Here is a 25,954-nt window from a genome sequence, read left to right as displayed (position 1 = left end):
AGAATCTCTGTCTGCTTCACGCTGATGGGGTCTCCTCTGTCAGTGTGAAAGGCCCTTGCCTGGAAAAAAAAAATTATTCAATGATTTATCCCACAATTACAGCCTCCCTAACGATTATCATTAATTTCAAAGGAGGAGAGGGTTAAAGTAGTCCTAAAAGAGGCGTGACGGGACGGTTGACTTGCTGGCCCACCTCATTACGCACATTATGCAGATAATTGCTTCTTTTGGCGAACCTCTAATTATTCAATAGGGCTATCGTCAGCGGAAGAAAGCTGAACCAAACCGTGTGGCAATTATTTAGCTCCATTTTTGATCTTCAAATTGAGAGAGGTCACTGAACTTTACTTTGAGATCTGCATGTCTACATCCGTGAGGGGGGAAAGTAGTGCCCTTTCTCGAGGAGTCTGAATATTGAAGGAATATTCTGGATGTTGGGACACGACGCAGTAAAAGTCACGACTCCCCCTCAGTGAACTACACTAACTTTTCTCCTCTGGGATGTTTTCCAGCTCTTTCCGCTCACTAGGACCCAGAGGCAACCTCGTACCGGCCAGTGTGGGTGGGTGGGGGGGCGCACCGAGGTGGGGGGAGACTCCACTAAATGTCATCTTCAACATCTTAAATACGAAGAAGAGACGGCGAGCTGGAGATCTCCACACGTGACGGCGGCGCGGCGCTATATGAGCAAAAAGACAAGCAAGCATCAGGACCAGCTGGGAGTCAGTCAGTCAACCTCAGCAGCGCGCAAAACGCACACTCACTCACTCACTCACTCACAGTCAGTCAGTCAGTCACCGGCTCTCGTTTTCCTCTTTATAGAAAGCAACACATGTGAGTTTGTTTCTGCTGCAGGAACCGAACGGGACGAGCTCGGAGTGACGAAACGCAGGTAAACGGAATCTAAGCTTTTTTTTTTTTTTGTAAAGAGAGGAGGAAAGGAAACCCCCTCCTCCTCCTTCTCCTCATCCTCCTCCTCCTTCACCGCGACCACCTTTTTCCTCCTCCTCGGACCTCTGTTCTCTTCTGGAGACACAAGTTTCTCACACACAAAGAGGGATGCTGCACGTTCCCGAGCCGCACTTGCACTCAGAGGGAACCTAAAAAAAAAAAAAAAGAAAAGAGAGAAAAAAAAGAAAAGTGGACCGGAGCGGGATTACTCTCCATCTGATGCAAGGTACACACCGACACGTTCTCACACGGAGCGTCCTGGCGACTATTACGCACGGTTGCGCTTGTTTTTTTTGTTTTTTGTTTTTTTGGGAAGGGGCGTTTTGAGCGGTACGCGTTGCCTGTGCGTCTGTGACTGTTCCCCCGCACATTAACACACAGAAGAGCGACTCATTCTTTCTTTTAATCCCCCTCTTATCAGCCCCGCGCATCACTGTTTAGGAAGGTGTTGATTTCATTACACTGTTATCACAGTAACCTCCTTTTTTTTTGTCATTCTCCCCGCAGCGCACCAAAACGGACACTTTTAGTGACTGGAGGATCACCAGCGCTTCAGAAAATGATCCCGATCGGCGGCGTGATAACATGTCGCATCCCGTCTGATGTTTGACACATTTGAGGATCGACTCAAGAAAACTGGAGGAGGACATTACAAAGTCAGAGAATTCATCCCGAGCCCCCCGCCGGCACCTTTTTACTGGAGTCCGAACACCAGATCGCCGTCCAGATGCAGTTTCGACTCTTCTCATTTGCCCTGATCGTATTGAACTGTATGGAGTACAGCAACTGTCAGGCGCCGTCGCACCGCTGGAGGAGAAACAAAAGAGGTAAGACGTGCGGGGGGTTTGTAGCCCACAGGTCTGAGAGCAGCATCCAGGCAGCGACTCTTACAGGAGGCTGGAGAGTTTGTGTGGGTCACGGGAGGCAACGGTCCTAAAACAAGCCCGGCTGCTTCTCCGTAGCGCACAGAGCAGGCGGCAAGTCAGAGGGAAATACCAAATACTGATAACCACATCTGATTTTAAGAAAAGCGCGCAGGTGAGACTCTCCGACTGTAACTCAGGAACATTCCAGAAAAGAAAAAGAAAAAAAACACGCTCAAAGAAACTTGTTACCCAAGCCGCAAATCAGTCCTGCGGCATCTGATGTAACTCATTAACCTCTTGAAAGAAGATTTTCAACATTATGTAACGATTTCAGAACCGGTGGCTAATGCGTAAAATGTGCGCAAAATTGGCCACGCGTGTGGCTCTCCAAAAAAGAAAAAAAAAAGAATATTAAAACGTGTTGCGTCAGTGGATTGGCTTATCGTATCGAAACCACGCTGTCAGACGGGCTATTAGCGCTACTTCCCAAATGTTGCGGCCCCAACAAAGGGCTCCCTTTATTATTTACATGTGAAGCTGCTAAAAAAGCTGCTGGTGCGGATCCCTCTGTAGAGAGCGGGCGGCTTATCGAGAGAGAGGAGGGGGGGGGGGGGGGGCTGTTTAATGAATAGATACGGAATCCCCTTCCTCTGACTTATGAATTGCACATCTCCACCCCACCGCCCCCCCTAAGCTGGTTTTAATTGATCTCATAACCACTTTGAACAGTTGGTAGGAAACCAGCATAACAATCGCTCAGCGGAGGCGCAGGGGCTGAGGAGGGGATCAGCCCCTTTGTAAATACTACTCTCCACTCTGAATGAATGAGGAGACAGTGGGATTAGGAGCGCGGCCCCCGCCGAGTCCTCCTCTGAAACTGTGACATAACACATCACCAAGATCCCCGGGGGTGACCATGAGAGGAGAATGGCGCACGGGGACCGTGTCTGTAGCGCACTTTTTGGGCAGCATTACGCAGTCCGCACGGTAGAAAAAGTCACTTAAAGTCAGAGGAGAGCGAGGGAAGGGGGGGGATCGTGTTGTAAATTGTAAGGCAATCACAGATTTAATCATATGCGCTGCGTGCCAGGGGGAACCTCCACACTCTGCGAGCCCTCCACTGCCCATCTGCAAATAATCAGGCAATCACTGCGGGGTACTGGCACACACACGTTCTTCAGCTCCTCTGTGTGTTTCTCTCTCTGAGGACTGTGCGATCCGAGATAGTAGAAAAGAGATAGAATGCGTTTTTTTTTTTTAGTGTGATCCGGCCGTTGTTGGAGCTGCTTCAACCTGGAGGGTGTTCTGGATGGTCGAAGCAGCTGAAAACACGTGTCTGTAGCTCAATCTGTGTGGTTTCTTGTGAGAAAGAAAGGCAGAGAAGGGTGGTGGTGGTGGTGGGGATGAGATGTAGAGGTTAACTTACACATTTGACCTCAAGAACAGCTTTAGGCTGAGCTCCATAAGCTACACATTGTTACCCCCAGCTCTCAGAGCGGATGTTACACTTGTCAAACTAATCCCATGCAAATATGTACAGGTTTCACTGTATCGCTGAATGTGTATTTGTGTGTGTGTGTGTGTGTGTGTGCGTGCGTGTGTGTTTGAGGGGGGAAACTGTACTTTGGGCCAAAAGTGCCATTCTAGCAGGCGGTGGCAGCCGGCCAAGTGTTCGGTATTTGCTTCCTTCCTTTATTTATCACGGTTATATTGAAAGAAGCATGTGTAAGAGATCATTGTCCAATAGGCCCAGAAATGCTTGAATATTTTTCTAGCCCTCAAGGTTCCTGTGACAGCTTTATACACAGCGCCGTCTGGCATGCACAGAGAGCTATCCAAACCGTTCAGGAGTGTTGAGACCCAGACACGTTTGAAAATTCAATTTTGGCCACGCTTGCCTCCCCAGGCGCGACTGTTTTATGCGTAACAAAACACATAATTTAGCAAATGTCTTTCTCATTTTTACGCGCAGGAAAAAAATAAAGAAAAAGTTTTTGCCATTACACGTGTGGCCACATGACCCAGAGAGGTGTAAGGGATTGAGATGCCATCATAATTAGGGGATGTCAAGGAGAAAAACAGCCATTGCGTATGACTCGGGCTGCTAAAATGTATGTAGAGTCAGAGATTGGGATCTTTGTGTGGTTTCTGGGCTGATCTTGTCTCGCTCACTCACTGCATGACATGACCCAACCTCCCGTTTGGCTGTGGTGACCGTGCATGTACATGTTTTCATGCAAAACAGATGACAAAACATATTAAATTTACACCTCCTTACCCCCTATCCTGCCCATTAGAAGCAGGGAAGTGATGCCAATGAGCCCTTCTATGATATCATAGCTAGACACAAGGGTATTACTTTTCATTTTTATTCTCTGGCTAATGATGCCACCTGCTGACTACATAAAATCAGGCTGGAGTACCAGCGCTGCCTGAAGGAACAGAGCCACGCAGTGGGGCCCTGAGACGTTTAAACAGGTAATGAATAGGTAATAGCTGTCGGGAGTTGTGAAAAGTTGCCATGTGATACTGTTAACCCTTCCGCATCTACCCAGAAAATCCCAAATTTGAACTCCCAGCGGGCCGCAGCGTGTTTCACATCACATCCGACTGTGTAATCTGTTACTTCGACAGCGTTGCCAGATGTTTTGAAGGACAAACGTGATTAGATGCAGCCCAGCAGGGCGGAGGGAGTGAGGTCAGAGATGCATGACATGTTGTACCGCTGATGACAGTCGGCAACGAAGGGTGTGTGTGGTGAGATTTTGATGCCAGAAAACACATAAAAGTGTCATGATTTGTGGCTGAGTTTTGTTTTTCTTCAAAGAGTGTGTGGAAACTTGATGCTCTCTGGTGTTTGACTCCTGTAAATTGACTTTGTGGTTCTAGTTTGTTGATAATAAAGCAGAAGAGAAGGCGATGTGGAGTTTTGGTTGTATAAATGTAAAAAATGATGGCTGTCTTTTGATGCAGATAAGCAGTTCAAACACTGCGGCCTCTCTTTCTAAGCCAGAGGAAATCGGGCCTCGGTGTGCTGACAGCTCACACAAAGTCCCAGGTTTGTGTGTGTAAGTGTTAATGTTGGAACTCGGTGCACGGGCGCAATATAATACGTTGATTAAGTGAGGAGAGGGAGTGCTCCAAGAGGCTGCTTTTAAAAACCAGCCTTGCCACTCTCGCCTTTGGAAAAAGTGAAAAAGCCCTGCAGATGGCACGTCTGCTAACAAGGCCCTCTCACATGATGCCACTCTAATCCAGGTGATGTGAGCCTTGCATCCTGACCTTTTTCATTCCGTTACACAGAAGGAGTTGGTGTATCTGATTCATGTATATAGCGGCAGATTGATCACATAAAGGAAATGCTGAAAAGTGATCTGAGATCTGACAGCGTGGAGCAGCAGCAGCAGCCCTCCCTCCTCCTCCTCGTCCTCGCTTGAGGAGAGGTGGGGGCTTTTTTCGGGGATGAGGGAGGCGCATTTAAGCAGATCAGCTGGAAACGGCTGAATGTGAACAGCATCACCTGAGAGGGATTACAGCGAGCCGAGTCCTGACCTGAGCCGGAGCTCCGGCGTCAAGGAACAGAGCTCTGTCTTTTCTCTCCCAGGCCCCATCAGCCAAGCTTCCATAAGTGTAAATCTGTGTGTGTGTGCTCAAAGGTGTGTGTGTGTGAGAGAAAGAGAGTACAGGGAGATACATGAATAACCCGCAGGTGCATGTTGCTGATGCTCAAATCAAGACATCAACTCCAGAACAGCTCACACCCCCGACTCCGGGACCAATCACGTCCAACCTCTGTCTCGGGGATTATCATGGCCATTAAGGACAATGATTCACTTATGTGCTGTATTGATAAATCACATTAGTCTGACCTAGCTTCCGAACTCTGTCGAAAGACTAGCTCCTTGTTTGACCTACTAACCCATGCATGTCGATCCTGGCCTGTAGCGCAGCTCCAGCTCCGAGTCACAGCAGTATCAGATGAAGCCGGTGAAAGGCTCCTCAGTGCGCTCATGCCATGCTACACTGCCGAAAAACCCCGGCAGAGGAAAAAACATGCAGTGGCATGAACTTTCTGCTGGAGAGAGAGGGATTCTTTCAGGCACCACGTGACTAAGTGGGGATGATCTGTTTCACTTTGTCTTTGTTTTCCCATAGAAAAAAAACACTATTTGATAAATTTACCTAACGATGTAATACATCACGTTTAAGCATTCAATTGTTCATATATATGTTCATATCCAGAGAAATCGATAATTTGATTCAAAGTTAAAGGGGCACTATGTAGCTTTGGAGAAGAAATTCGAACAAGATTTTTTATATTTACAGTATTAATGCGGTAATAATGCAATCCCAGAAATATTTATTTTTCCATTTACTCCATGAGTGAATAAACAAGCTGTTCTCAGAGGAAGATAAGATCCTCAGAACTCTGTTTGAAGCTAGAAAGTTGGCAGGGTCCGCCACATATAAACAAAGTCAGACAGTATGAAACTGTGTTGTCCTTTAAAGGTCAGTTTGTTTATTCATGAGAGCAAAGACAGTTTGTTTATTTAGTTTGTTTAGGCATAAAAATATCAGTCACCTATGATCTTTCTCTTCTGATCAAAAAACGACATAGTGCACCTTTATTTCTGTGTTTCATTTGATCCACTGTTGCATCAACTTCCGGGGAGAACCTCAGATGATGTGTCAGAGAGCGAGGGAGGAAGTCGTGAACGTGACTAAAACGTAACGTGAGTCAAACTTTGGCACACGACCTCATCCAGGAACATTCACCCATAGATTTTCATCGGCAACGGTGGTCATTGCTTTGATGGAGAGACCCCTAGAGGTGGAATTTGAGCGCCGTGCATTTAAAGGTGCACTACGTAGTTTTGGGGAAGAAATTTTAGTCAGGAAAGTTCTTCATTGACTGATGTTTTATGCGTAAATACATTAAACAAACAATCCCCTTAATTTTCATGACCAAATAAACAAAGTTACCTTAAAGGACGACACTATTTCATACTGTTTGACTTTGTTTATATTTGGCGGACTCTCTTTCTAGCTTCAAACAGCGTTCAGGGGACCTTATTTTCCTTTTAGAACAGCCTGTTTATTAACTTATGGAAAAAATAAATATTTTTTTTAATAGTTTAATATTGTAAATATTAAAATTACGAATTTCAAATGCTTCTCCAAAACTACATAATGCCCCTTTAAGCCGAATAGATTTACATCAGCGTAATGCACCTTTATCTATTGGAACTAAGTGAAGCAGTAAGGTGGGATGAAGAATTCATATTCATCTGTCAATTCTTTGGGTGTTGCTCCTTGTATGAGTAGTATCCATTTCCCACGGATGATAAAGCCTGTTTTGTAACACTTCTGCACCCTTCCATCTATCACATCACAGCCAGAAAAAAATTCATTGTGAGCAGATTTGGCCCCTCCTTTTCCTTTTCCAAAAATGTTTTCAGGGAGGCAATACACAGGGGGACCTTCTCTTTCACCCTCAATCATTGTCATCAGAGGATCCCATATGCTGGCAGAGCCAAACGCCAAACAGATGGTTTTATTTCAGGCTACATTTTACCACGCTGTAAAAGTTCATTTTTTCGGAAATGTGAAATAAAAAGAAGTTATTATATAAAAATCTTATAATACACTCCATATTTCCTCACAGTGATTGGAAACTCCTGAGCGGCAGACAAAAAGTGCAGTGTCCCTCCGGAGGGCAGTTTTGTAACCCTCACCTAGGCCCGTTCCCTCAACTGCGCACGCCCCCGAAAGCAATTACACCTTAATACGTTTCCTTATAAAGCTACTAAATGTGACCAGCCAATTTGGTCCGATTCTCTCAAGTTTATTGGGCCGTAAAAAAATCTAATGTGGGAATCATTTCTGAGTGCCACACATAAAACAACAACACAAAAGGAGCATTTTTTGAAAAAATGACTCATACAAGGGCTTCACAGGTAGGAGAGCTGCCCAGAGCCGGAGATGGAGCCCCTCAGGCTCACACTGAAACACGCTTCCAGACTACTTACCTCTCACATTACTAATACACACCTCTAAAAGAATCCAGCGAAGAGCTGTTTAGAGGTAATGACGTGGATACAATAGGCATCCATTGTGTTTGCTCCCCAATGAATTTGATCACGAGAATTGTTAAAATGACCAATTTCCCCTTTTCTGTTTACACATTAATTAAATTACACTTGAGATTCAACTTGGACATGTTGGGCAACGCGTTCTCGATCCCAACTCGTCAAATAAGTAGCCTGGCTCTGTCTGTTGTTAACGAAATCCACCTAAAAGTACCTCTAACACTCACTAATTAACTGTATAACAATATTAATTATATTAAACATCACCATTTGTCGTTTGACCATTTCTTGGTTAGCAGCAGCTGTGGCGAGAAATAGTCCAACACATCGCCCCATGTCAAACTGCGAAATGACATTCGTTCATTCGTGAGCTTTAGAAGTACTGGTAGCCGGATTTTGTTCTGGAGATCTCTTGAGACAAAGCCACACTAGTTGTTTCCCTCTGTTTCCAGTTTTCATGTTAAGCTAACTTCATATTTATAGCCACATGTCAGAGTGGTATCAATCTTCTTCATGTCTCCAGGCAAAAAAGTAAATAGGCATATTTCATTTAAAGTACTTTTGGGCATGCAGCTTGGTAGCTGAGCCTATTTGACAGACCATAAATTTGATTTGCCACCTGCCTGACATGTGGAGAAGAGCTGTGCAGATTTAAGGATCCAGGAGCCCTTGGAAGGATGCTCTAATGTTTCTAGAAAAGGCCGCACTCTGTATCGGCTCTTGTTTGCCATGTCAGTGTGTTCCTCCGTGTGCGTGCCGGCTTGTACCCACTTTGCATCGATCCGCAAGGCCTGGAAATCTGAAACTAAAGGAGGCCCCTTGAGGAAACACAATGCGTGCAGAAACAAACACACACACACTGACTGTAGTTTGGCGTAAAGACCGCTTGCATGGATGCCTGTTAGAATGGCTGCTGCTTTAACAACAGCGAGGCATGGGGCTCTGATCGCTACCCTCGTGCCCACCCCTTAACACTCGACAGATGGACAAGACTCCTTTTTTCCCCCCTCTCCCTGCTTTTATGGGACCTCTAATTATGCTTACACGCCACATCAAAATGAAGCTCAGCATGCAATGCCTTTGGTATGGGGAGGAAGTGAGCTGGTCAGATGCAATAAAGGGTCTCTCTGCGGAGCTCGCCTGTAATTTGGCGGCCCAAGTATGGACATGGAGAGGTAAAGGTAAAGGTGCAGCTGCCTCCACTGCTGCCTACTGCCTGTCTGACTCACTGTGTACATCTGTGGAGCTTTTCTCACAATTTTCTGCCAATACGATGATGAAGTAGTGTGAAAGATAATCCCAACACACATGCAAATACGTGACAGGATATTTGAGCCCCCACCACTGATGTATCCAAGCCAGGGACTGGTTTGGCTGAGGTTGGGGTTCATGTTGGTAATTGGGCACCCTTAGACTAAATGAAGACTTGCCTGTGGAATCAGGCTTGGACTAGTCGGGACAAGAGCTTCGAATGCTACAGAGTGTAAGGCTTACACTGGATTTTTTGTTTTGTTTTCTTGGGCATGGAGCTGTGTTGAGGCTGGCTTGTGCTTCTATCTCTCCGCTCTCAGGCCCTGTGGTGTGAGGAGGGGAAGGCCTCATGGCTGCCTGCGGAGTGCAGAAGCACCCGGTGTGTTTTTAATCAGGAACAAGGCTGGGAGTCATTACTGGGCCTCGATGTTGAGCTCATTGTCTCTGTGACTCCCTCTGTGGAGGGAGAGGAAGACAGAGAGTGAGAAGAGGGGGGACATGGAGGGCAACGTAGCGTGCATGTCAGATGTAAAGAGGTCTTCAAGGGTCATCCCCTTAAGATTTATGTGGTCAGAATGGAAGGAGCAAAGAGGAAAGTGATGGGAAGAGAGGATGCAGGGGGCGGCGGAGGGGTGATTGAATGAGACATGCATCTGTCTGTCATCAGAGCAAAGCAATAAGGTTGTAGATCAATCATGTAATGGAAGCAACAGTACATAATGTTTTGCCTCGAGGCAGTCTTGCTTGTTCCGCCACAGTTGTTCGAGCTCACACCCAAATAATTGTCACTCATCTTAATGAGCTGTGTGATTAGCTCTGTGATAAGAGAGCATCTTGTCTGCTTTTACACAACGTGTTGCTAGCTGGCTAGCATCCTAGTCGTCGAGTAGTGAGCACATTAGCTCTGTCTCATGTCTTTTTCCTCACAGAACTGGGACAGTGCAAGTGTTATAAACAATTGTCCTTATTGTCTTTCCATAGTGATACCGCTGTGACACCCGTGTGCTAGCAACAGCTAGCTAACACTTGATGAAATTATGTTTTTTAATGCCCTCAATTGAGCGTTAACAGTGTTACAGATGGTTAAATCTTTATCAACTGATTTCTTGGCCACTTGAGGGCAGCTGAAACGAGCTGAACACAACATTGACATATCCTTTTCTCATAGAGGGAAAAATTTGGGTCTATAATTTAGGCTACAGTTTCAGCAGATACAGAGCAACATTAGCATTCATTGTGTTTCTGTCTATGAGAAGTGACACAATCGCTCTCTTTAGCTGCGGTTTGGTCTCCACAAATTCCTGAGGGAAATATGTAGCATTTTAGCTAACGTTACATGATGCACCATGTTCACTTGCTAATTGCTGACTTTGTCTGTAAAAACAACCTGGCCTGTCTAAAAAACAGCAAAAATGGTAAAAGTTATGCCCCCTTTACGTATGAAAATATATATATCCATCTCATACTATGTAATCGTAACTATCTACATACATACGGCCATAGGGAAGCTTAGGGTCAAGGCCCCAGGAAGAGCGCCAGGCTTTGAAGCCACCTTTGGTAGTGGCCAAGCCATGTAATTACGTCACGTGATGCACTGGGGCCCGACAATACCTTTTCCCATTACATTGTGAAAGAAGTGTCTGTAAAACAGTGACCATCACAACCCACAGGAAATGACTAATTTGACTAATGTGATCATAATTTGAGCCATTCGCTCCAATGAAATTTGGAAAGTGTAGAAGAGCTGCAAGTTTAAATCATTTAATCTCTGTTCAGGTTAGCTGGGTGCTAAACTGGAAGTTTGCCGGCTCGGTTGGCAGAAGTCTCTAATTTGCACGTTCTATGGGCCCCTCAACGGGAATATTCAGGTATTTTTATACTCGGGAAGTTTAACTTTCTTGGCTTATACAGACAGAGGGCTCTGTCCGTATCAACTTTACTAAGCAGCAGGGTTAGTATTGTTGGTGCAAGGGTCTGTTTATTCCACCAAAAAAGTGATGGACTTTCACACAGTCTGAGTGCAGACAGACTGAATGGCGTAACTGCTGACGCCTCTCACAGTCAGGCCTTTGTGGGCAGATACAACATCTTGTCAGTCCAATTACAATTTACGGTTTGCTTCCACGGTTCCTATAATTTGTCGCCCATATGTAGGTGGATGAAGTTGTTTTGTCTGAGTCAGTCCTGCACAGTGGATGAAACTTTCTTCTCACCTGCCCCTGAATGCATCCTTGTTGTAACTTGCTCTCGTAAGCCAAGATGTTTCTCCACCATTCGGCCCAGTATCCACCAGAACGGGTCCGGCTCTGTTCACTGTAATACAGTAAATGTCTGAGTAGTTGTGTGGTTGTGGTCTTAGTTGCTGTTTGTCTTGTTATTGCCTGTGTTGACTTAAGCCCTTGTATATTTTTGTGAATCGCTCTGGCTTCACGCCACGCAGGCTCTGGACAAAGATCCCCACATACACACACTGTCAAAAGTGAGTGGAAGTCTAATTGTGGGGGAAATTTGTAAGCTGTGTTATGATTTTAACGCAGCACATTTTTATGTTGTGCTCTGTCAAAGAGGACATCAATTGTGGTGACTGTTTTTAACTTTTCTCTCTCCATCAGGGCTTCTCACTAATCTTGCTTTAGGGTCCAGACAATGAAACAAGGCTGTGGTAGAGACAACCGCTATAAAGATTTAAAAGAAAAAGAAGTCCATTAACATTACTCAGATTCCTTCACTCTTTTCCCCCCTCTAGTTATGCACTTGTATTACATCTTGGCTGACTTCTCCTTAACTGGATATTATTTTATTTGGACTGGGGCCAGGGCTCAGGAGCGGGGCCTTAGCTGTGTAAACAGCTGTCACCAGCAGTAGTCATAACTAATAGGTATCTGTAGGCAGGGGTCACATGTAGTTTACATGTTTACCAGCTAATGGCTTCAGAGATGGTACTGCCTTGGTGCAGTAATGGGCAGTAGTGAAGTGTAATGGACAGCGTGGGGCTGGTTATCATCATGGAGCACGAGGGCACACATGCATATGCATATGAGTGTTCAGAACAGGATATTTCTATAAAAAGATTTAAAGGTCGAGAGTTATTTTCGGAGAATCAAAGATTGCGTCTAAGACATTTTTTCCTGACTGTTTAGAGAAGAGGAGACAACTCCTGCGGTTGAGTTATTGCATAGCTCTATTACACATCCAGCGCTTTGGAACATTGTTGTAACAGCAGCCAATTTGCCGCTCATTTGTAGCAGTAAACACTGTGGCATGTAGGCACAAGACAGGTACAGCTCCATGCATCTGCTGCGTCCACGCAATGATACGCGGCCTCATGCCACCCAGACGTTTTGGATGCATTTCTCCATTCCTTCATCCAAAAGTTTCTTTCATCGTAACATCTAACACCTTTAGATTCGAGCACACCTGCATACCAGAGCTCTCTTTTCTCGTGGCAACAGATTACATTTCCACACCCGGGAGCGCATATAGTACTTTTACTGAGAGGAAATTATCCTTGCACCACAGTCATTTTCATTTTGCTTTATGTGCTCCATTTTGGCCGGTGGAGTCCACTCATCCTTCATACTTTATGAAAGCATTTATTCCAAGTCTCTCTCTCCCTCTCTCAAAGGGCACTGTTGAGAATAAATGTGAACTCCTGAGGGCTGAGTGTGGCCTTTTGGAGCCAACACAAGCCGGTTCCCGTTAAGAAGCCAGGGCGGTGCCAGCCATTCAGGTGCAGTTTTGTGGTGGTTTGAGGACAGGGAGCCAGATGTGACCCAAACACCTGCTGGAGCAGAGGGCGGCAGCTCTCATCTTGTGTAGCTGCCGCCTGAACAAGCTGTCTATCACACCTCAGATGAACTTGTTTCTAAAGTCTTGATGTGTGTGGTCGTACTTTTGGGATAACCTTCAAGTTATTTTAAGTAAAGACAGGAACACCGTATTAATTGTTGGCAGCTTCACTAGAAAAACGTCAGTATTATTCTAATATTCAACCCTCGATTATCGAATAATGATGTGGCCGTTTCTCTACCAGGAAACAGACTTCAGTTAGGTGAGAAAACAAGCAAAGTTGTCTTCTTTTCCTGCAAGAGACCGAGTCTAGATACTGGATCCAGCCCATTCTTTAGAGGAGAAACATAAGGCTTTGAAGTTTAGTGTTTTTTTGTTTTTGTGTGGCAGGCACCATGTGTGAAAAGTGAGACCAGGTCTTTGCCATCTGTCCCCTGTGGTGCGCTCCACTTTTGACCCTGGCGATCACCTCACATCTCCCCGTTGGCCTCGGCGGGCGAGGAGGGGTGCGAGGTTGTATCTTGTTAAAGGGTTAATGAGGTAGAACTTTGCAGCAGGCGCTCATGTCGTGCCTACTCGAGGTCGGTATGCGCTGGAGGCAGTTGGACAGTGTAGGCTCCTTTTTTGGTTGCGAGTTTCTTGTTTTTCTTTTCCTTTTTATTGTTTTGTCTTCATCTTTAATTCGAAGAGCTTTGGACTGATTGTCACGTGTCAGTCAAACAGTGTGCCGTCTGTCCATTCCCGATGTGTTGATGAAAGCTGAGTTTGTTTTGGTAGCGCTCTCTTGCTCGTGCCAACTACTGCTTCTTTTATTTCTTTCACTCATACAGGACATGCGAAACTCTCTATTCTACAAAAAGTATATATTTTTTCTGCTACTTCACACTTTGACTCAACTGCATTCCATTCCATTTATTGAACAGGTATAGATGCAAAACACTTGATAAATTAAGATATGATGTTTCTACATTAACATATCTAGCAATACATAAAAAAAATAGCTCCTACCAACCAACTACAACATTATGCAGCAGTAATAAAATGTCAGTAATACATAATAATTTATTTAAAAATAACGTTTATGTTTTGAATGCAGGATGCTTATTTTTATTAATTAATTGAGTAATATTTGATAACGGAATTACTACTTTTTCTTAACTATAGGACCTAAATACTTTCTCCACCATTGTCGACAGTATGTGAAGTAATCAAGGACTTTTACAGGGGCTTTAGAGGAACAGGTTGGCAGATTTTTTTTTACCCGTGGACGGAGCCAGGCTGGCTGTGTTTCCAGTCTTTTTGCCAAGCAAAGCTAACTTGATTTAGATTCATATTTAGCATGCAGACAAGAGGGTATTCCCCAAAATGTTTTTTAAGTATTTAAAAGTGTATAATGTAAGATAGTTTTTTGAGTACCAACCTGAGGATTCAGCTCAAAAACACTTTTTGCATGTTTAACTCCACTTATTACAAAAACAAGAAAAAGAAGATATTGGCTTTAACTTCTTAGACATATTACATAACAATTAATAAACATTTATACATTTTTATTATTATTTTCATGTTTATTTAATGATCCATCATGCTTTTTTCCCTACTTTTACTTAAAGCCGCAACATTGAACTTTCATTTTTGTTGATTCTGGCGCCCCCTGTGGACAAAAGCAAAACAAAGTCAACTCTGTTTTAGTGGCTCACCACCAGACTACAGAGTAGCTTCTTTCTTCAGGCTCCTCAGTTCATCCTCAGCAAACTGTTTTGATTTATGACTTATCCAACCTAGAAAAGATGGATTCTGACTCGATGACAGGCATGTTTGCTCTCGTATGCTATATACAAGCATCACTATTAAATTGAGACCAGTAAGTGAAGGATTTGGTTTCTTTTTCCAGCACCGTCAGTCAGTGATAGGAAGCAATAAAACACTGTTTTTCATATCAACTTTTTATATTTTCTAGTTTTCAATCTGTTTTTGTGTAACACTTCCACAAAAGATGAGTGTCTCCCATCTGGATTTGCAGCTACAGTATGTTGTGCTCTCAGGAACGTAACAAAAGAAAAAAAAACACATCCAGCTTTGTGTTTCTCAGATCTGTGAGCTGGACGTCGGGATGAGTTTAGTCAAGGTGATGACAAATAGTGAGGGGAGAGGGAACAAGGGTTGGGGTGGGAGGGACAGAGCAATGCTGCATGGGGTGCAAATATGCCAAGCATGCCCGCTGACTTTACTGATCCTCGCCTGCAATGTCCTCGTTCTCCTCTCACACTGAGGGAAACCCACGGCCAGGTCCCACTCAGCAGCGTGTGTGTGTGTGTGGGAGGTGTGGGTGTGTGTGACTGAGTGAATTACTAGACTTCCAGCACGTTGAGCTACAGGTGTGAAAATTAGGTGTGAGGTTTATGTGTGATAAATTACCAACATGTGGGCTAATCGGAGCCACTCCACCTTTTTCTCTTTTCCCTTTTCTTCTTTCCAACGGGGGAAAAACACTTTTTCCCACAGCTTGAGTGGATTTTAGGGAGTGTAAACATTGAAATATTCAAAGTTTCAAAGTTTTAACTTTCTTTTGGCGTTCATTTCTTACTTTGCACTGCCTGAACCTCATTTCTAGTTTTATCTTATTGGTTACTGTCAAAAGACTGGAGAACTTTGGGAAAAAATGCGTTTCCAAGCACCTGAGTAGATTTATTTGAGGAATGACTAAGACTTATCAGAAACTTTGCATCCATTCTAGTCATCTGTCCTCTAGAGACACATTTGTATCACATGTTAAAGGTTTTCTTGGGAGGAAAAACCTTGAAATATGCAGAGATTTCTCCGAAAGTAAAACATTCCATGGAGCATCATTTACATCACCTCCATATATTGTTTTTCTCATACTGTCCAGTGCTGCAGCATCTGAAACGCTCTGTTTTAGCTCCTGTCTCTTTAATGCCCCTCTTCCTGAATACCCAGTCTCTCCTGATTAGTCAGTTCACACACGCCTGATCCAGCACCGCTAACAACAACAGAGCAGCTGTGCTAAATCAATTCCTAAGTGCCAAACCAGCCGATAGACATACATTATGTAAATATGTGGCATGATGACCTCATGTGATGTCACAAAGTCGCAAATTAAAGGCAGGACTACTGACGAGGCGTTTCAGGGGCAGTGTTTTCTGTGGGAGAGAGGAGCTTCTATTGGTGCAGACTTTGACCGTTTTAACTTCTTTTACATGCACAAGAACATAATAAGAACAAAAAACAAAAAAACATAATAGGTCACCTTTAAGATCCACAGCAGCAAAATAGTCCAGATTGGAATAAACTCAACATATATCTTATTTTCTTATCATTCTCAGGAACAAGCTCCATCAGATGCACATAGTTCCAATCATTTTGACCATGTTGGATTTGCATTTATGGATTTCTCTGATAATTACTTAAAAATATACTGTATTTTGCAAACACCTCCTGGACAGTTAAACTAATCATTTCCAAATGTGCTGTGCCTCATCTCTGGACTCACATGACTAAAAGATATAAAAAAATTTATCATATTCCTTATAGTTTGGCACTCCTTTACAAAGAGGCCGTATTTTATCAAGTCTAATCTTCAGAAGTTCTGGGAATATCAAAATGTCAAGTTTTATATCACCTAAGCCTACAAAGTGCTTAGTTGATGTATAGTTGTCATGGTGCTTGGAACCTCCCAATCTGAGCTCTATTTTATTGCTATATTACCAATCTTAGATCACGTTGCATTCACTGTAGGTATAGCGCGAGCTCCTAAGAAATGGTGGAGATGAGTAGAACATTACCGGGGCGTTTCACAGGAACATTAACCTTTTTTCTTTGAAAGAGCGCATAAAGGTGGACGGGAGAGGAAGAGCTGGCAAGAAACATAAACCACATGCTCGCCTTCCAGTGCCTGCCCAGAGAGCGATAAAGTCCATCCTCATGACTCATCGATGAACTCCCGTAGCGATCCCATTCCTGAGTGTCATAAAGTCCTTTTGCACCTGCCCTGATCAACCATGGCGCATGAAGTGTCACTGTCAGGAGAATCAAAGGCAGATGCTGAGCGATGACCTGTGCCACTCAGCAGGAAGTGCGAGGTTGATTAAAAAAAAAGAAGAAAAAATAAGAATAAGAAGAAAAAACGATGATGAGCATGTGTTTAGATTTAGGGAAAGTCCCACTCAGTGTGTGATGTTTCATGCATTATGTTGTGATGAAGTGCTGTCATTTACGCTATTTTTTGCAGTAACGACTTTACAGCTGTTGTGTTAATATACAAACTACACTACCAAAAATAAAGCTGACCTATAAATACACCATCACCAACAGCTATTTTAAAAGTGTTAAAACTGTTTTTTAGAGTGGATTTTTTCCTCCCCTGGAACAAAGATTTAATCTGATTAGAGGTTTGCATTGTTATAGTGCATTGTTTAAGCTATGCTGACAATGACTGTGAACAGATATTCCGTTGTTTTCAAGGCCCGACTGAGCTGTAAAACATTTTATGGGACCGCAAGCCACAGTGAATAGGCGATGCTGTGTCTTGACCACCACATCAAGGTCATCCTCTCAGTTTTTTCCTCCTATGTGACCATAGAGCTTTCCATGGCGGTCGCATGTCTGCTCTGGTCAAAGGTTGAAGCGTCTATCATCGTGGCAGCAAGTGTTAAAAGACTGCAGCACATACCGTGAGATGAGGTCAGCGAGGTCACCTTTTATTTCTAATATTCTCCAAACAGGAATTATGAGGTCTCTTTCACATCAGGGGATCCAGATGTGGGATTGGACTCAGGACATGGGGTTTAAGTCATAATCCATCATAAAGATGTTAATAAGGAAGTGAACTAACTGAGGGTCTTCATATAGAGTTGGAAAGAGTGCAGGGGTGAGAGCCGTGATGAGTTCAGCCGGACAGATGGGTGAAAGGTGTAGAGTGTTTCCAGATTGACTCAGAAACACTGTAAATGTCTCTATTGACTGGCTGCAGGTTCACAGAACAGGACAGAGAGATTGTCAACACACTGTACAATGACATTTTCTGGACTGCTGATTAGAAGTGGGCAATCGGGCCAAGAAATAATATCACAATCTATTTAATAGCTATTTTATCAACAATCTAAGTTATAATCTTATTTTCTCAATTTTGGGAATACCCTGTAGACTATAGCCAGACTTGAAATAATCTATGAGTTTCTACATTTGCACCATTAAAACACAATATTGCATTAAAGGGGCCCTATGTAATAATTTGTAGTAAATTACAGGTATTAATAACTTTTTGATTGGCCATATGTGAGCGGACTGTAACGTGACATGAAAAAGTGAGACCTTTCCTGTCTTTGTCTGTTTCCTATACAAGCCGGTGGACAATTTGTTTAAGTTGTTTAATGATGCTGGCCTCCGCTAACATAGAAAAACTATACCTAATGTTAGTTTAGAAATGGAGTCTGCTAACATGACTGACCGGCTTCCAGCACATCACAAAACCTCAGAAGAGCCCCTTTAAAGATAGATACTTCTTTTTTGGCACGAGCACCTCCAGCAGGTTGCTAACTATAACTGACGTTGCATTATTTTCAATACGTCACGAAGGAAGAGCCACATTAAGTGAATCCAATCAGCATCGCTGTCTGGCTGGCTGCATCACCCTACTGGTGGGCTCACACAGCACGGATCCGCTCGTAAAACATGAAATGCGATGGTTGGAAACAGATGTGAGATGATTCGCTTGGAAGGTGGATTGTTGACACCATCAAGATCAGATTGCCAACCTCCACCGCTGATAGATGATAGAGTTTTGTCAAGTGCCCCAAACTGTCTGAATGGATTACTTTTTATATGATAATAAAATTCTTCATCTTACAAATTAGAATTAGAGTTCATGAGCAACAAGATGCACTGTTACTCAAGTCAGCAGGCTTATACCTTGGTTTGGTATGACCAGTTTATGGTGGCTCTGTTAGCTAATGTTAGCAATCTTCAGACGTTGCTGTCAAACAAACATTGAGTCAGTTTGCTGACTTAATGACTTTTGTCTACTTTTGCTATTGGAACAACAGCTTACCATTTTAGCTATGGGCATCAGTAGTTATCAGAACTAAACAGTAGTGTAGCATTTAGCATTATCTTGTGATTGGCACTTTCTGTTCAGCAAAAGTTACATAGTAATATTTCAAAGAAATGGTTTTACATATGAGGAAATGTGCCAATTTTATTGCAGAGAGTTCGATGAGAAGAACAATACCAGTCGCACATTTGTATGGTGAACATATTGGTGCCAAAAGCCGGTTAGCTTAGCTTAGCTTAGCATAAAGACTGTAAACAGAGGAAAACAGCGAGCCTGATTGTCTTCAAATTGATTACAGGACCCGCCTTACAGCCTCTGATACTCGCTGATTATCCCGTTGAATCTGTTTTGTTTAATCTGCACAGAAACCAAAGTTTAAGAACTGCAAATTCACCATTCAAAGGAGGGTCTGCTTGCGTATATATTTACAAAATAGAAGTGAAAATGGTCTCGATCTTCTCACTCTGAGCTGGAAAGCAAACACGCACCTTTCCCAAAATGTCAAATACTATTCTATTCTATTCTATTCTATTCTATTCTGTTTCTTTAACACAGGCACTTTGTAAGATGGCGATGTGGTCACTGAATGAGTCAAATGTAGTTTTCTCACCTGCATGTGCCTGTGGCTCAACCTGTTGAATCACACCAAAGTAAATTACCTTCAGCTTCTGTTTTATTGTGCACTAAAAAGTGAAGCTTTAAATTGGCCCCCATTTTCCAGTTTCCCGCTTGAGCCGCGGCTGCCTGTTTAACCCATTCACAATGTAAACCGCCACCCTTTCAAGTGATGGTTCCAATCTCTGCGCTGCCCGCCTTGCCCGGTGGATCTGTGTCACAGGAACACTTCGGCCGAGCTAATACGTCTGACAGCAAGTGTTTGCTCAGACTCATTTGGCAAAATCATTATAAGCAGCAGGACCGTCCTAAATTATAAACATGTGCCTACAGTGTGATCTGTTAAAGTAAACTGGGGGAAAAAACGTAGATCCTAAAACATGACTATTTCCAGCTGGAAAAGAGTCAGAGGCAACTCCAACATATTTTCTGCTAAATTGGAACAGAAATGTGCCTTCAGTGCACAGGCCCGATTGTACCCCCCTCCTACCCCGTCTGCTTTTTCTCTGCAATTTTTGAGCTAAGTGCAACTTCCAGTTCCATGACAAATAAAGTCACGGGCCTGAAAAGCGGGCGGTTTGATGTCATTTTTCCGTGTACCAGCTTTTAACGAGCTTGAACAATGTTGAGACGGTACAGCGGCTGGTGAACTCTGAGTGCGAGGCTTGACACTGTTGGCTCCCCTGCCTTTCACTGCTACAGCGTGTAAGCCCGGATAGTGAGGTGGTTTCAACAGGGATCCAGAGAGCGGCTGTTGCTTCTTACGGTTTGGTCCGCCGCCCGTCGGCTGGTGGCTGCAGTGCTGCTCTGTCCCGTATCTGCCCTTTCTCTCTCTCTCCTAAGCTTTCTCTTTTTCCTCTAAAGTGGAGCAGCAGTAAGCTTATACCATCATTTAGGGGGAACAAGGGAGGTGGACAATAAACAATAATTGTCTCAGTGCCACGATGAAAGCGTATAATTCTGTTGGTGAATGTGATGCTTTCCACATGAGAGCACAAGTCTTCTTGACCTGCAGCTGCTATGCAACTCCAAAAACTTGAGGTTTGCCAATGCTGCCTCTTTACCATATGACATTTATAGTCGGTATCGATGCAGTGAATGAATTGAATAACTTTATTGTCCCGGTACGTGATGATACCACACTTTCTAACATAGGCTGTACTGTAAGTGTCTTTTTTAAAACAATGGACAGTGTGGCTGCTGGTTAGGTGCACTCACAGTCTGTGTTATTAGATTTACATACCAGGGCCCCATGGAGAAATGGAGGAGAACTGCAAGAATAGAAACACTTGTGTTTAAATATAAGCTCTTGTCTTCTGGATGCTCGGTTTGGAATTCACTGCTGCGTTATGATTCTGCCTCAGCTCTCAATCAAGACAAACTATCCAACTGCCTTTTTCAAACTTTCATTTTCCATTTAGTGTGGTATTAAAATGATATGTGACAAAATAAACCAGGGTCTAATCAAAATAACCATCTCACAAACCGCTGTTTTATACCTCTGTGCCCAATATCATCAGCTGCTAATGTGGATACATTTCACTTTATGTGTGACCCACTGCACTCCCTTTGGGTTTTTACACACGGAAATAATCCATAATCCTTATAAAAATGGTCATAGCAGGTTAAAGAGATGATGACTGGATGGGGTTTGGGCTTTAAGAGTCTTCTGTAGCCATGAAAGCTGCTCCGTGATTGAATAGAGAAGCTGAGAGGAGAACCGCTTCTTTTTTTTTTTCAGGTATGGCAAACCACAAAAAAAATCCTTCATCTTATAGTAACATATACATGAATAGGAATGTTTTGGCAGTACCTAAACCCATTTTGTCCATAAAACATGAACCATAAGAAAATGCTACTAAAACTTTAAGGATTTGTTGTAACTTTTCTTAAAATCAGATATGGTCCAATATCAAACTCTGATATGGTCAAAGTTTATATTAAACTTTACTCCTTATAGTGTAATGCATTTTCTTTATGTTCATTTTTTAGCATTATAATAAAATTGTCACATTTAAAGAGCTGAAAATGGTTGGAAAGTATCAGTTTTCAGCAGCGCCGTTCCTGAAAACATATTTATCGAAGAGCCCACATCAGTGAAACCGTACGTAAGAATGTCTTCTTGTTCTCAATGTGAAGTTCAGGGCTCTAAAAGAAACACAAAAATTATGTGCAATTTGCCTTGTTAGGGTTTCGGGTTGCAGAGAGTTGGAATGGGTCAATGTGAATGATTTCATGGGTAACGGTAGGTGAGTGGAAGGCAGGAAGTTAGCCGGCCGTGGGTGGAACCCCCTTGTATATGCGGAGGTTTTTTGGCAGCCCCGAGAGCAGTCTGTCACGCTTGCTTTGGACTCATAAAAACGTACCTGAGACAGAGTTTGGGTTTCTGCTGGATCTCACTGCAGCCCTAATTGCTCTTGAGCTGCTTCAGAGCAAACCTCCCAGCAAGCCCACGGCTGTACAATGAAGACTGCTACGCTCCAAACATGCCGTCATTCTTCATGTTGTTGTGAGCTGTGTGACTGTTTCGCATGAATGAAAGACCAAAACTTCACCTGAACATGTTAGATATGTATCAGTGAATATCTGCAGGGCTATTTCACCGTGTACTGTTGATGTTATGGCCTAAATTATGTTTTTTTTTAAATTGTCAAATAGTTTCAAAGATGATGATGATGGATTTTGTTTAGGAAGAGTTTGACATTTTAGGTAGACTTTAGTGAGAGTTGCCTGAGAAGATGTATTCCATTCTTATGTACGGTAGCCTAAATGGGCTATGTAGCTACAAACTGAAGAAAGCTGCCATTTAGCTCACCAGCAGGTGCCACTAAAGCTCACTAAATAACACATAACCAAAATTAAATCTGACCAGTTGTTTTATTTATGGAGCCAGGCTAGTTGTTTCCCCGTTTTGAGATGTTTTGCTTAGCTAAGCTAACGGGCTGCTAAGTGTAGCTGCATGTTTACGCGTTTGAAATGAATCACTCCGAGCGCCAGCGCGCTCTCTGGCACAAACTGGACCGTTCCTAAATTCGGAGCGCTGTTCGGAATATGGCGTTTGATTTTTTAGAGGACCAAGAACAGTCAGCGTTTAATGAACAGCTGAAATGTAAGTTCTAGCTAAGTTTAGCCGAGATAAGTGAGCTGTTTGTACGTGTAACGTGAGCTAACTGCTAACTTTACTAGCAGTGCGTCTCTAAAACTTAATTTCATAGGCATGTTGTTAGAATAGTCTGTCTCTTACATTTCACGTCATCCTCCTCACTGTTGACAAGCTCTTGCAGAAGAGGTGAGACTTTTTGTAATGTTTTCCATATTGATAAAGTTTTCTTTCATCCATTTTCCGACAGTTGACCGTCAGAGTGCTCGTTCTACTTCTTTAAACAGCCACGCTCTTGTTTTAGTGTAGTGTCAGACTTTTTTGTACATTTTGCCTTTTGAATGCAAAAAACAATGCAATTCCCCCCAAAATTCGAAATATATTTATCTTTATTTGTTACACGGAATCCTCCTCAGTCTGTCAGGCTGTCGCAATGTATTGTTGATGGGCGATGAAGCAGATAAGTGAAGGCTCCTTCATGTGGTTCATGTTTAAGAGCAGCAGCTTTAAAGCAGCCCTCTGCCCTGTAGACATGACACACTGAGGCACTTATTAAGTCTTTTTATTAAAAGGCCTTTGCAGGGGCTTCTTCACTGATGTTCACATGGACCCGGGCTTTTGTAAATACAATACTTGAGGCTCAGAGGGATCTTCAGTTAGCTGTCAGAAGTGGGAACTGCGGATTTGTTTTCTTTCACGTAATATGATTTCTGTGGTTGAAACCGTAAACCGAGTCGGTTTATCGTGTGCAGGGAGTGGCTCTTTGGATGGCGTGTACGCTCCTCAGCTGTCTCAAAGAACATGGGTGGTAAAACATGGTATCCATAATCTCACTTTGACCACTTTCTGTGTGGCCTTTCTATATGTCTGGGTCACTTCGCTTTCAACGTGATTGACAGGAGAAACACTAGACGAGCCGAGGCATTACATGATTTGTTACATGAATGTTTTTTAGCATTTGGGATGGACTGGGTTCGATTTGTGTCTGCTGTTTGGGAAAAGGGGGAAGATATGCAAAAACAAAAACCACATCCACAACTCAAAACACATCCCCCAGCACGCTAAACATACAGCTTTATGTTCCTGCCAAATTAGGTTAAGCAGCGATGATCTATAGACTTCAGAACCAACACTTAACCCGTTTCTCTTTGATTTTCTCTTCTTTAGTGGCACTTAAAAATACGGCTGCTACATGCCTTGGCGAACTGCTTTCAATTTTCATGCCAATAAAGCACGCAGAGGTCAAACAAATCTGTCTTTCAAATACTTCTTGCTACAGTTTCAGTTCTGCTGTAAAGCGACTACTCTTATGTTTCTCCTCGTCTCAAGAATCTGATTCATATGAATGAGTGTTTTCTTTAAGAATGGCTGAAACCTGCTGGCAGTCGACAGATTGATGTAAAGTGCGCTAGACAGTGTGCCGGTAGTGCAGGACGTGAGTTGGACAGCGCTGCTCCAGACACTGTGAATTGTGGCCTCCTTCCTGACATACCTGTGGCCTGAACCCCCAAAACCTTTCCACAGACACACACAAGCTAATCTCCCAAGATCAGCACCAGAAGAGTTTCTCTCCACCGTGCGCAGCCTTTCCTTACCCTCTTTTTTTTCCCCCCGCAATCTTACGCTAATTCCAGGATGTGGGATCCGCTGCATTCAAACACCGAGTGATTATGTTATCCTCAATCAGCGTACGTTGCGAGATTAGCAACCGGCAAAACAAAAGTTTGACAACAAAAGTTGAGCAGGCTTTTCGAGCCAGACTCATGAAGAGTCTTTTCACTGACTGTAATTTCGCTGCTGATTGACTGGCCGGTGATCTAAGACGACCACAGGCCCTGATTTTATTTTTCTATTATTGTTTGGATAGTATTGTTAGCACACTGTTAATAGTTATGGAGCTGAGGCCATTTAAAATGGGGCTGGAGAAATAAGCTTTCCAGCCTTGCACTTCTTTAAGTTTGCCAATTTGGCTTTCGCTTTCTGTCAGTGTTGTGTTCAAGTTTGGCGAAGGGCAGAGCGAGTAAATTTGACCAAGTTAATGTGAATGTCAGTTTGCTGTAAACACACCCAGACTGTATATTCTACAGAAATATATGGTGAGGTATGAGGTTTGGGCTAATGTTGCAGTTTAGTTTTCCTGGATGGAAGGAGCGACAGAATGAAATACGATATGTGTTTGGGGAATTACGTTGTGGTGTTACCTGACAGGAAAGGGTAACACTTTTATACAGCTTACTGCTCAGAGCATGTTGTAATGTAGGAATATTCATAATAAAATATGAGAACTACATGAGAAAGTGAGAAGAAAAGCTGTGCATTTGTACTTTGCCGTTTATGAACTTGAAAAACAGCACCTGTGTCCAACTAGTAAATCCAGCTGACTCTGAAGATGCACAACTGAAATAGGAAATGATAATATCTAAGACACTGGATTGACAGTTGGACATGGGACACAGTTTTCCATCTGAGGATTGGACGAGATGAAACCAGACATAATTTGGGGGTTTTTCATTTCTCCTTCATGTCTTACCGAGCGAGCACCGACTGGAGATGAACAATCGCGAGTGTGTGTGATGAATAGGCACGCAGCGCACATCCCTGGCGCTGCTGTGATCGATGGGGTGTCGCTGTGAGCCTCATCCCTAAAGACCCTCAGAGACACATTCTGATTAGCACTTAATCTTACTTCCATCCACCCCTGGCTTCAGGAGAGTGAGTGTAGTTTGGCAGAGCCGGCGCACCTCTCCGAAGACTATCTCCCAGCGCTCCAACAAAAGAAATGAAAAAAGATGAGTCTGACATCCGCTGACTGATTTTCACATGATTACTAACTGATGCTTGCACTGGGCCCACTTAGCGCTCGCTTTCGTCTGGGTGAATCCGTTCAGAGAAATCTAATATGCGGATCCACGGCCAGTAACGCAGGCATGCTCTGCTCTGTCTCTCAGGGTTTGTCCAGTTTGCTGCGCAGTGTTTTATTAAGCGTTGTGGTAGGTCGCTCGGTTTGAGCGGCGCTGTTAACCGGTCCCTGCTTGTGATATTTAAGACTTGGCTTACATCAATTGAAGTATCTCTCGTTTGGAGAGACTGGATTCGCCCAAGGACATTTTCCTGTAAACGCGACGCTAAGGAGTTTACACTGAAAGTCACTTATTGTGGAATGGACTGTCTCTTTACTGGCTCCTTTGTCTTCTGCAGGCAACTCGAGCTGAGGCCAGAGCCACTG

General features: G+C 43.5%; 1 protein-coding gene across 2 annotated transcripts in view; it reads left to right on the top strand.

The window, feature by feature from the left end:
• The first annotated feature begins 675 nt into the window (after nucleotides 1-675).
• The window catches only part of rspo2 (R-spondin 2), a 60,705-nt gene continuing 35,426 nt past the window's right edge, over nucleotides 676-25,954 (top strand). The window contains exons 1-2 of one of the 2 annotated variants that reach the window (XM_084356435.1): nucleotides 676-892; nucleotides 1,459-1,778. In XM_084356435.1, the coding sequence (XP_084212561.1) occupies nucleotides 1,679-1,778 (100 nt within the window). In that variant the 5' untranslated portion in view covers nucleotides 676-892; nucleotides 1,459-1,678. Of the gene's footprint in view, nucleotides 893-990; nucleotides 1,178-1,458; nucleotides 1,779-25,954 lie in introns of those variants that run through there. The other variant, XM_084356434.1, reaches the window with a different exon arrangement.

The sequence above is a fragment of the Pagrus pagrus genome, assembly GCF_965226575.1.
Source record: "Pagrus pagrus genome assembly, chromosome: 7".
NCBI classification, from domain to species: Eukaryota; Metazoa; Chordata; class Actinopteri; order Spariformes; family Sparidae; genus Pagrus; species Pagrus pagrus.
This window is presented reverse-complemented; position numbering and strand designations above follow the sequence as displayed.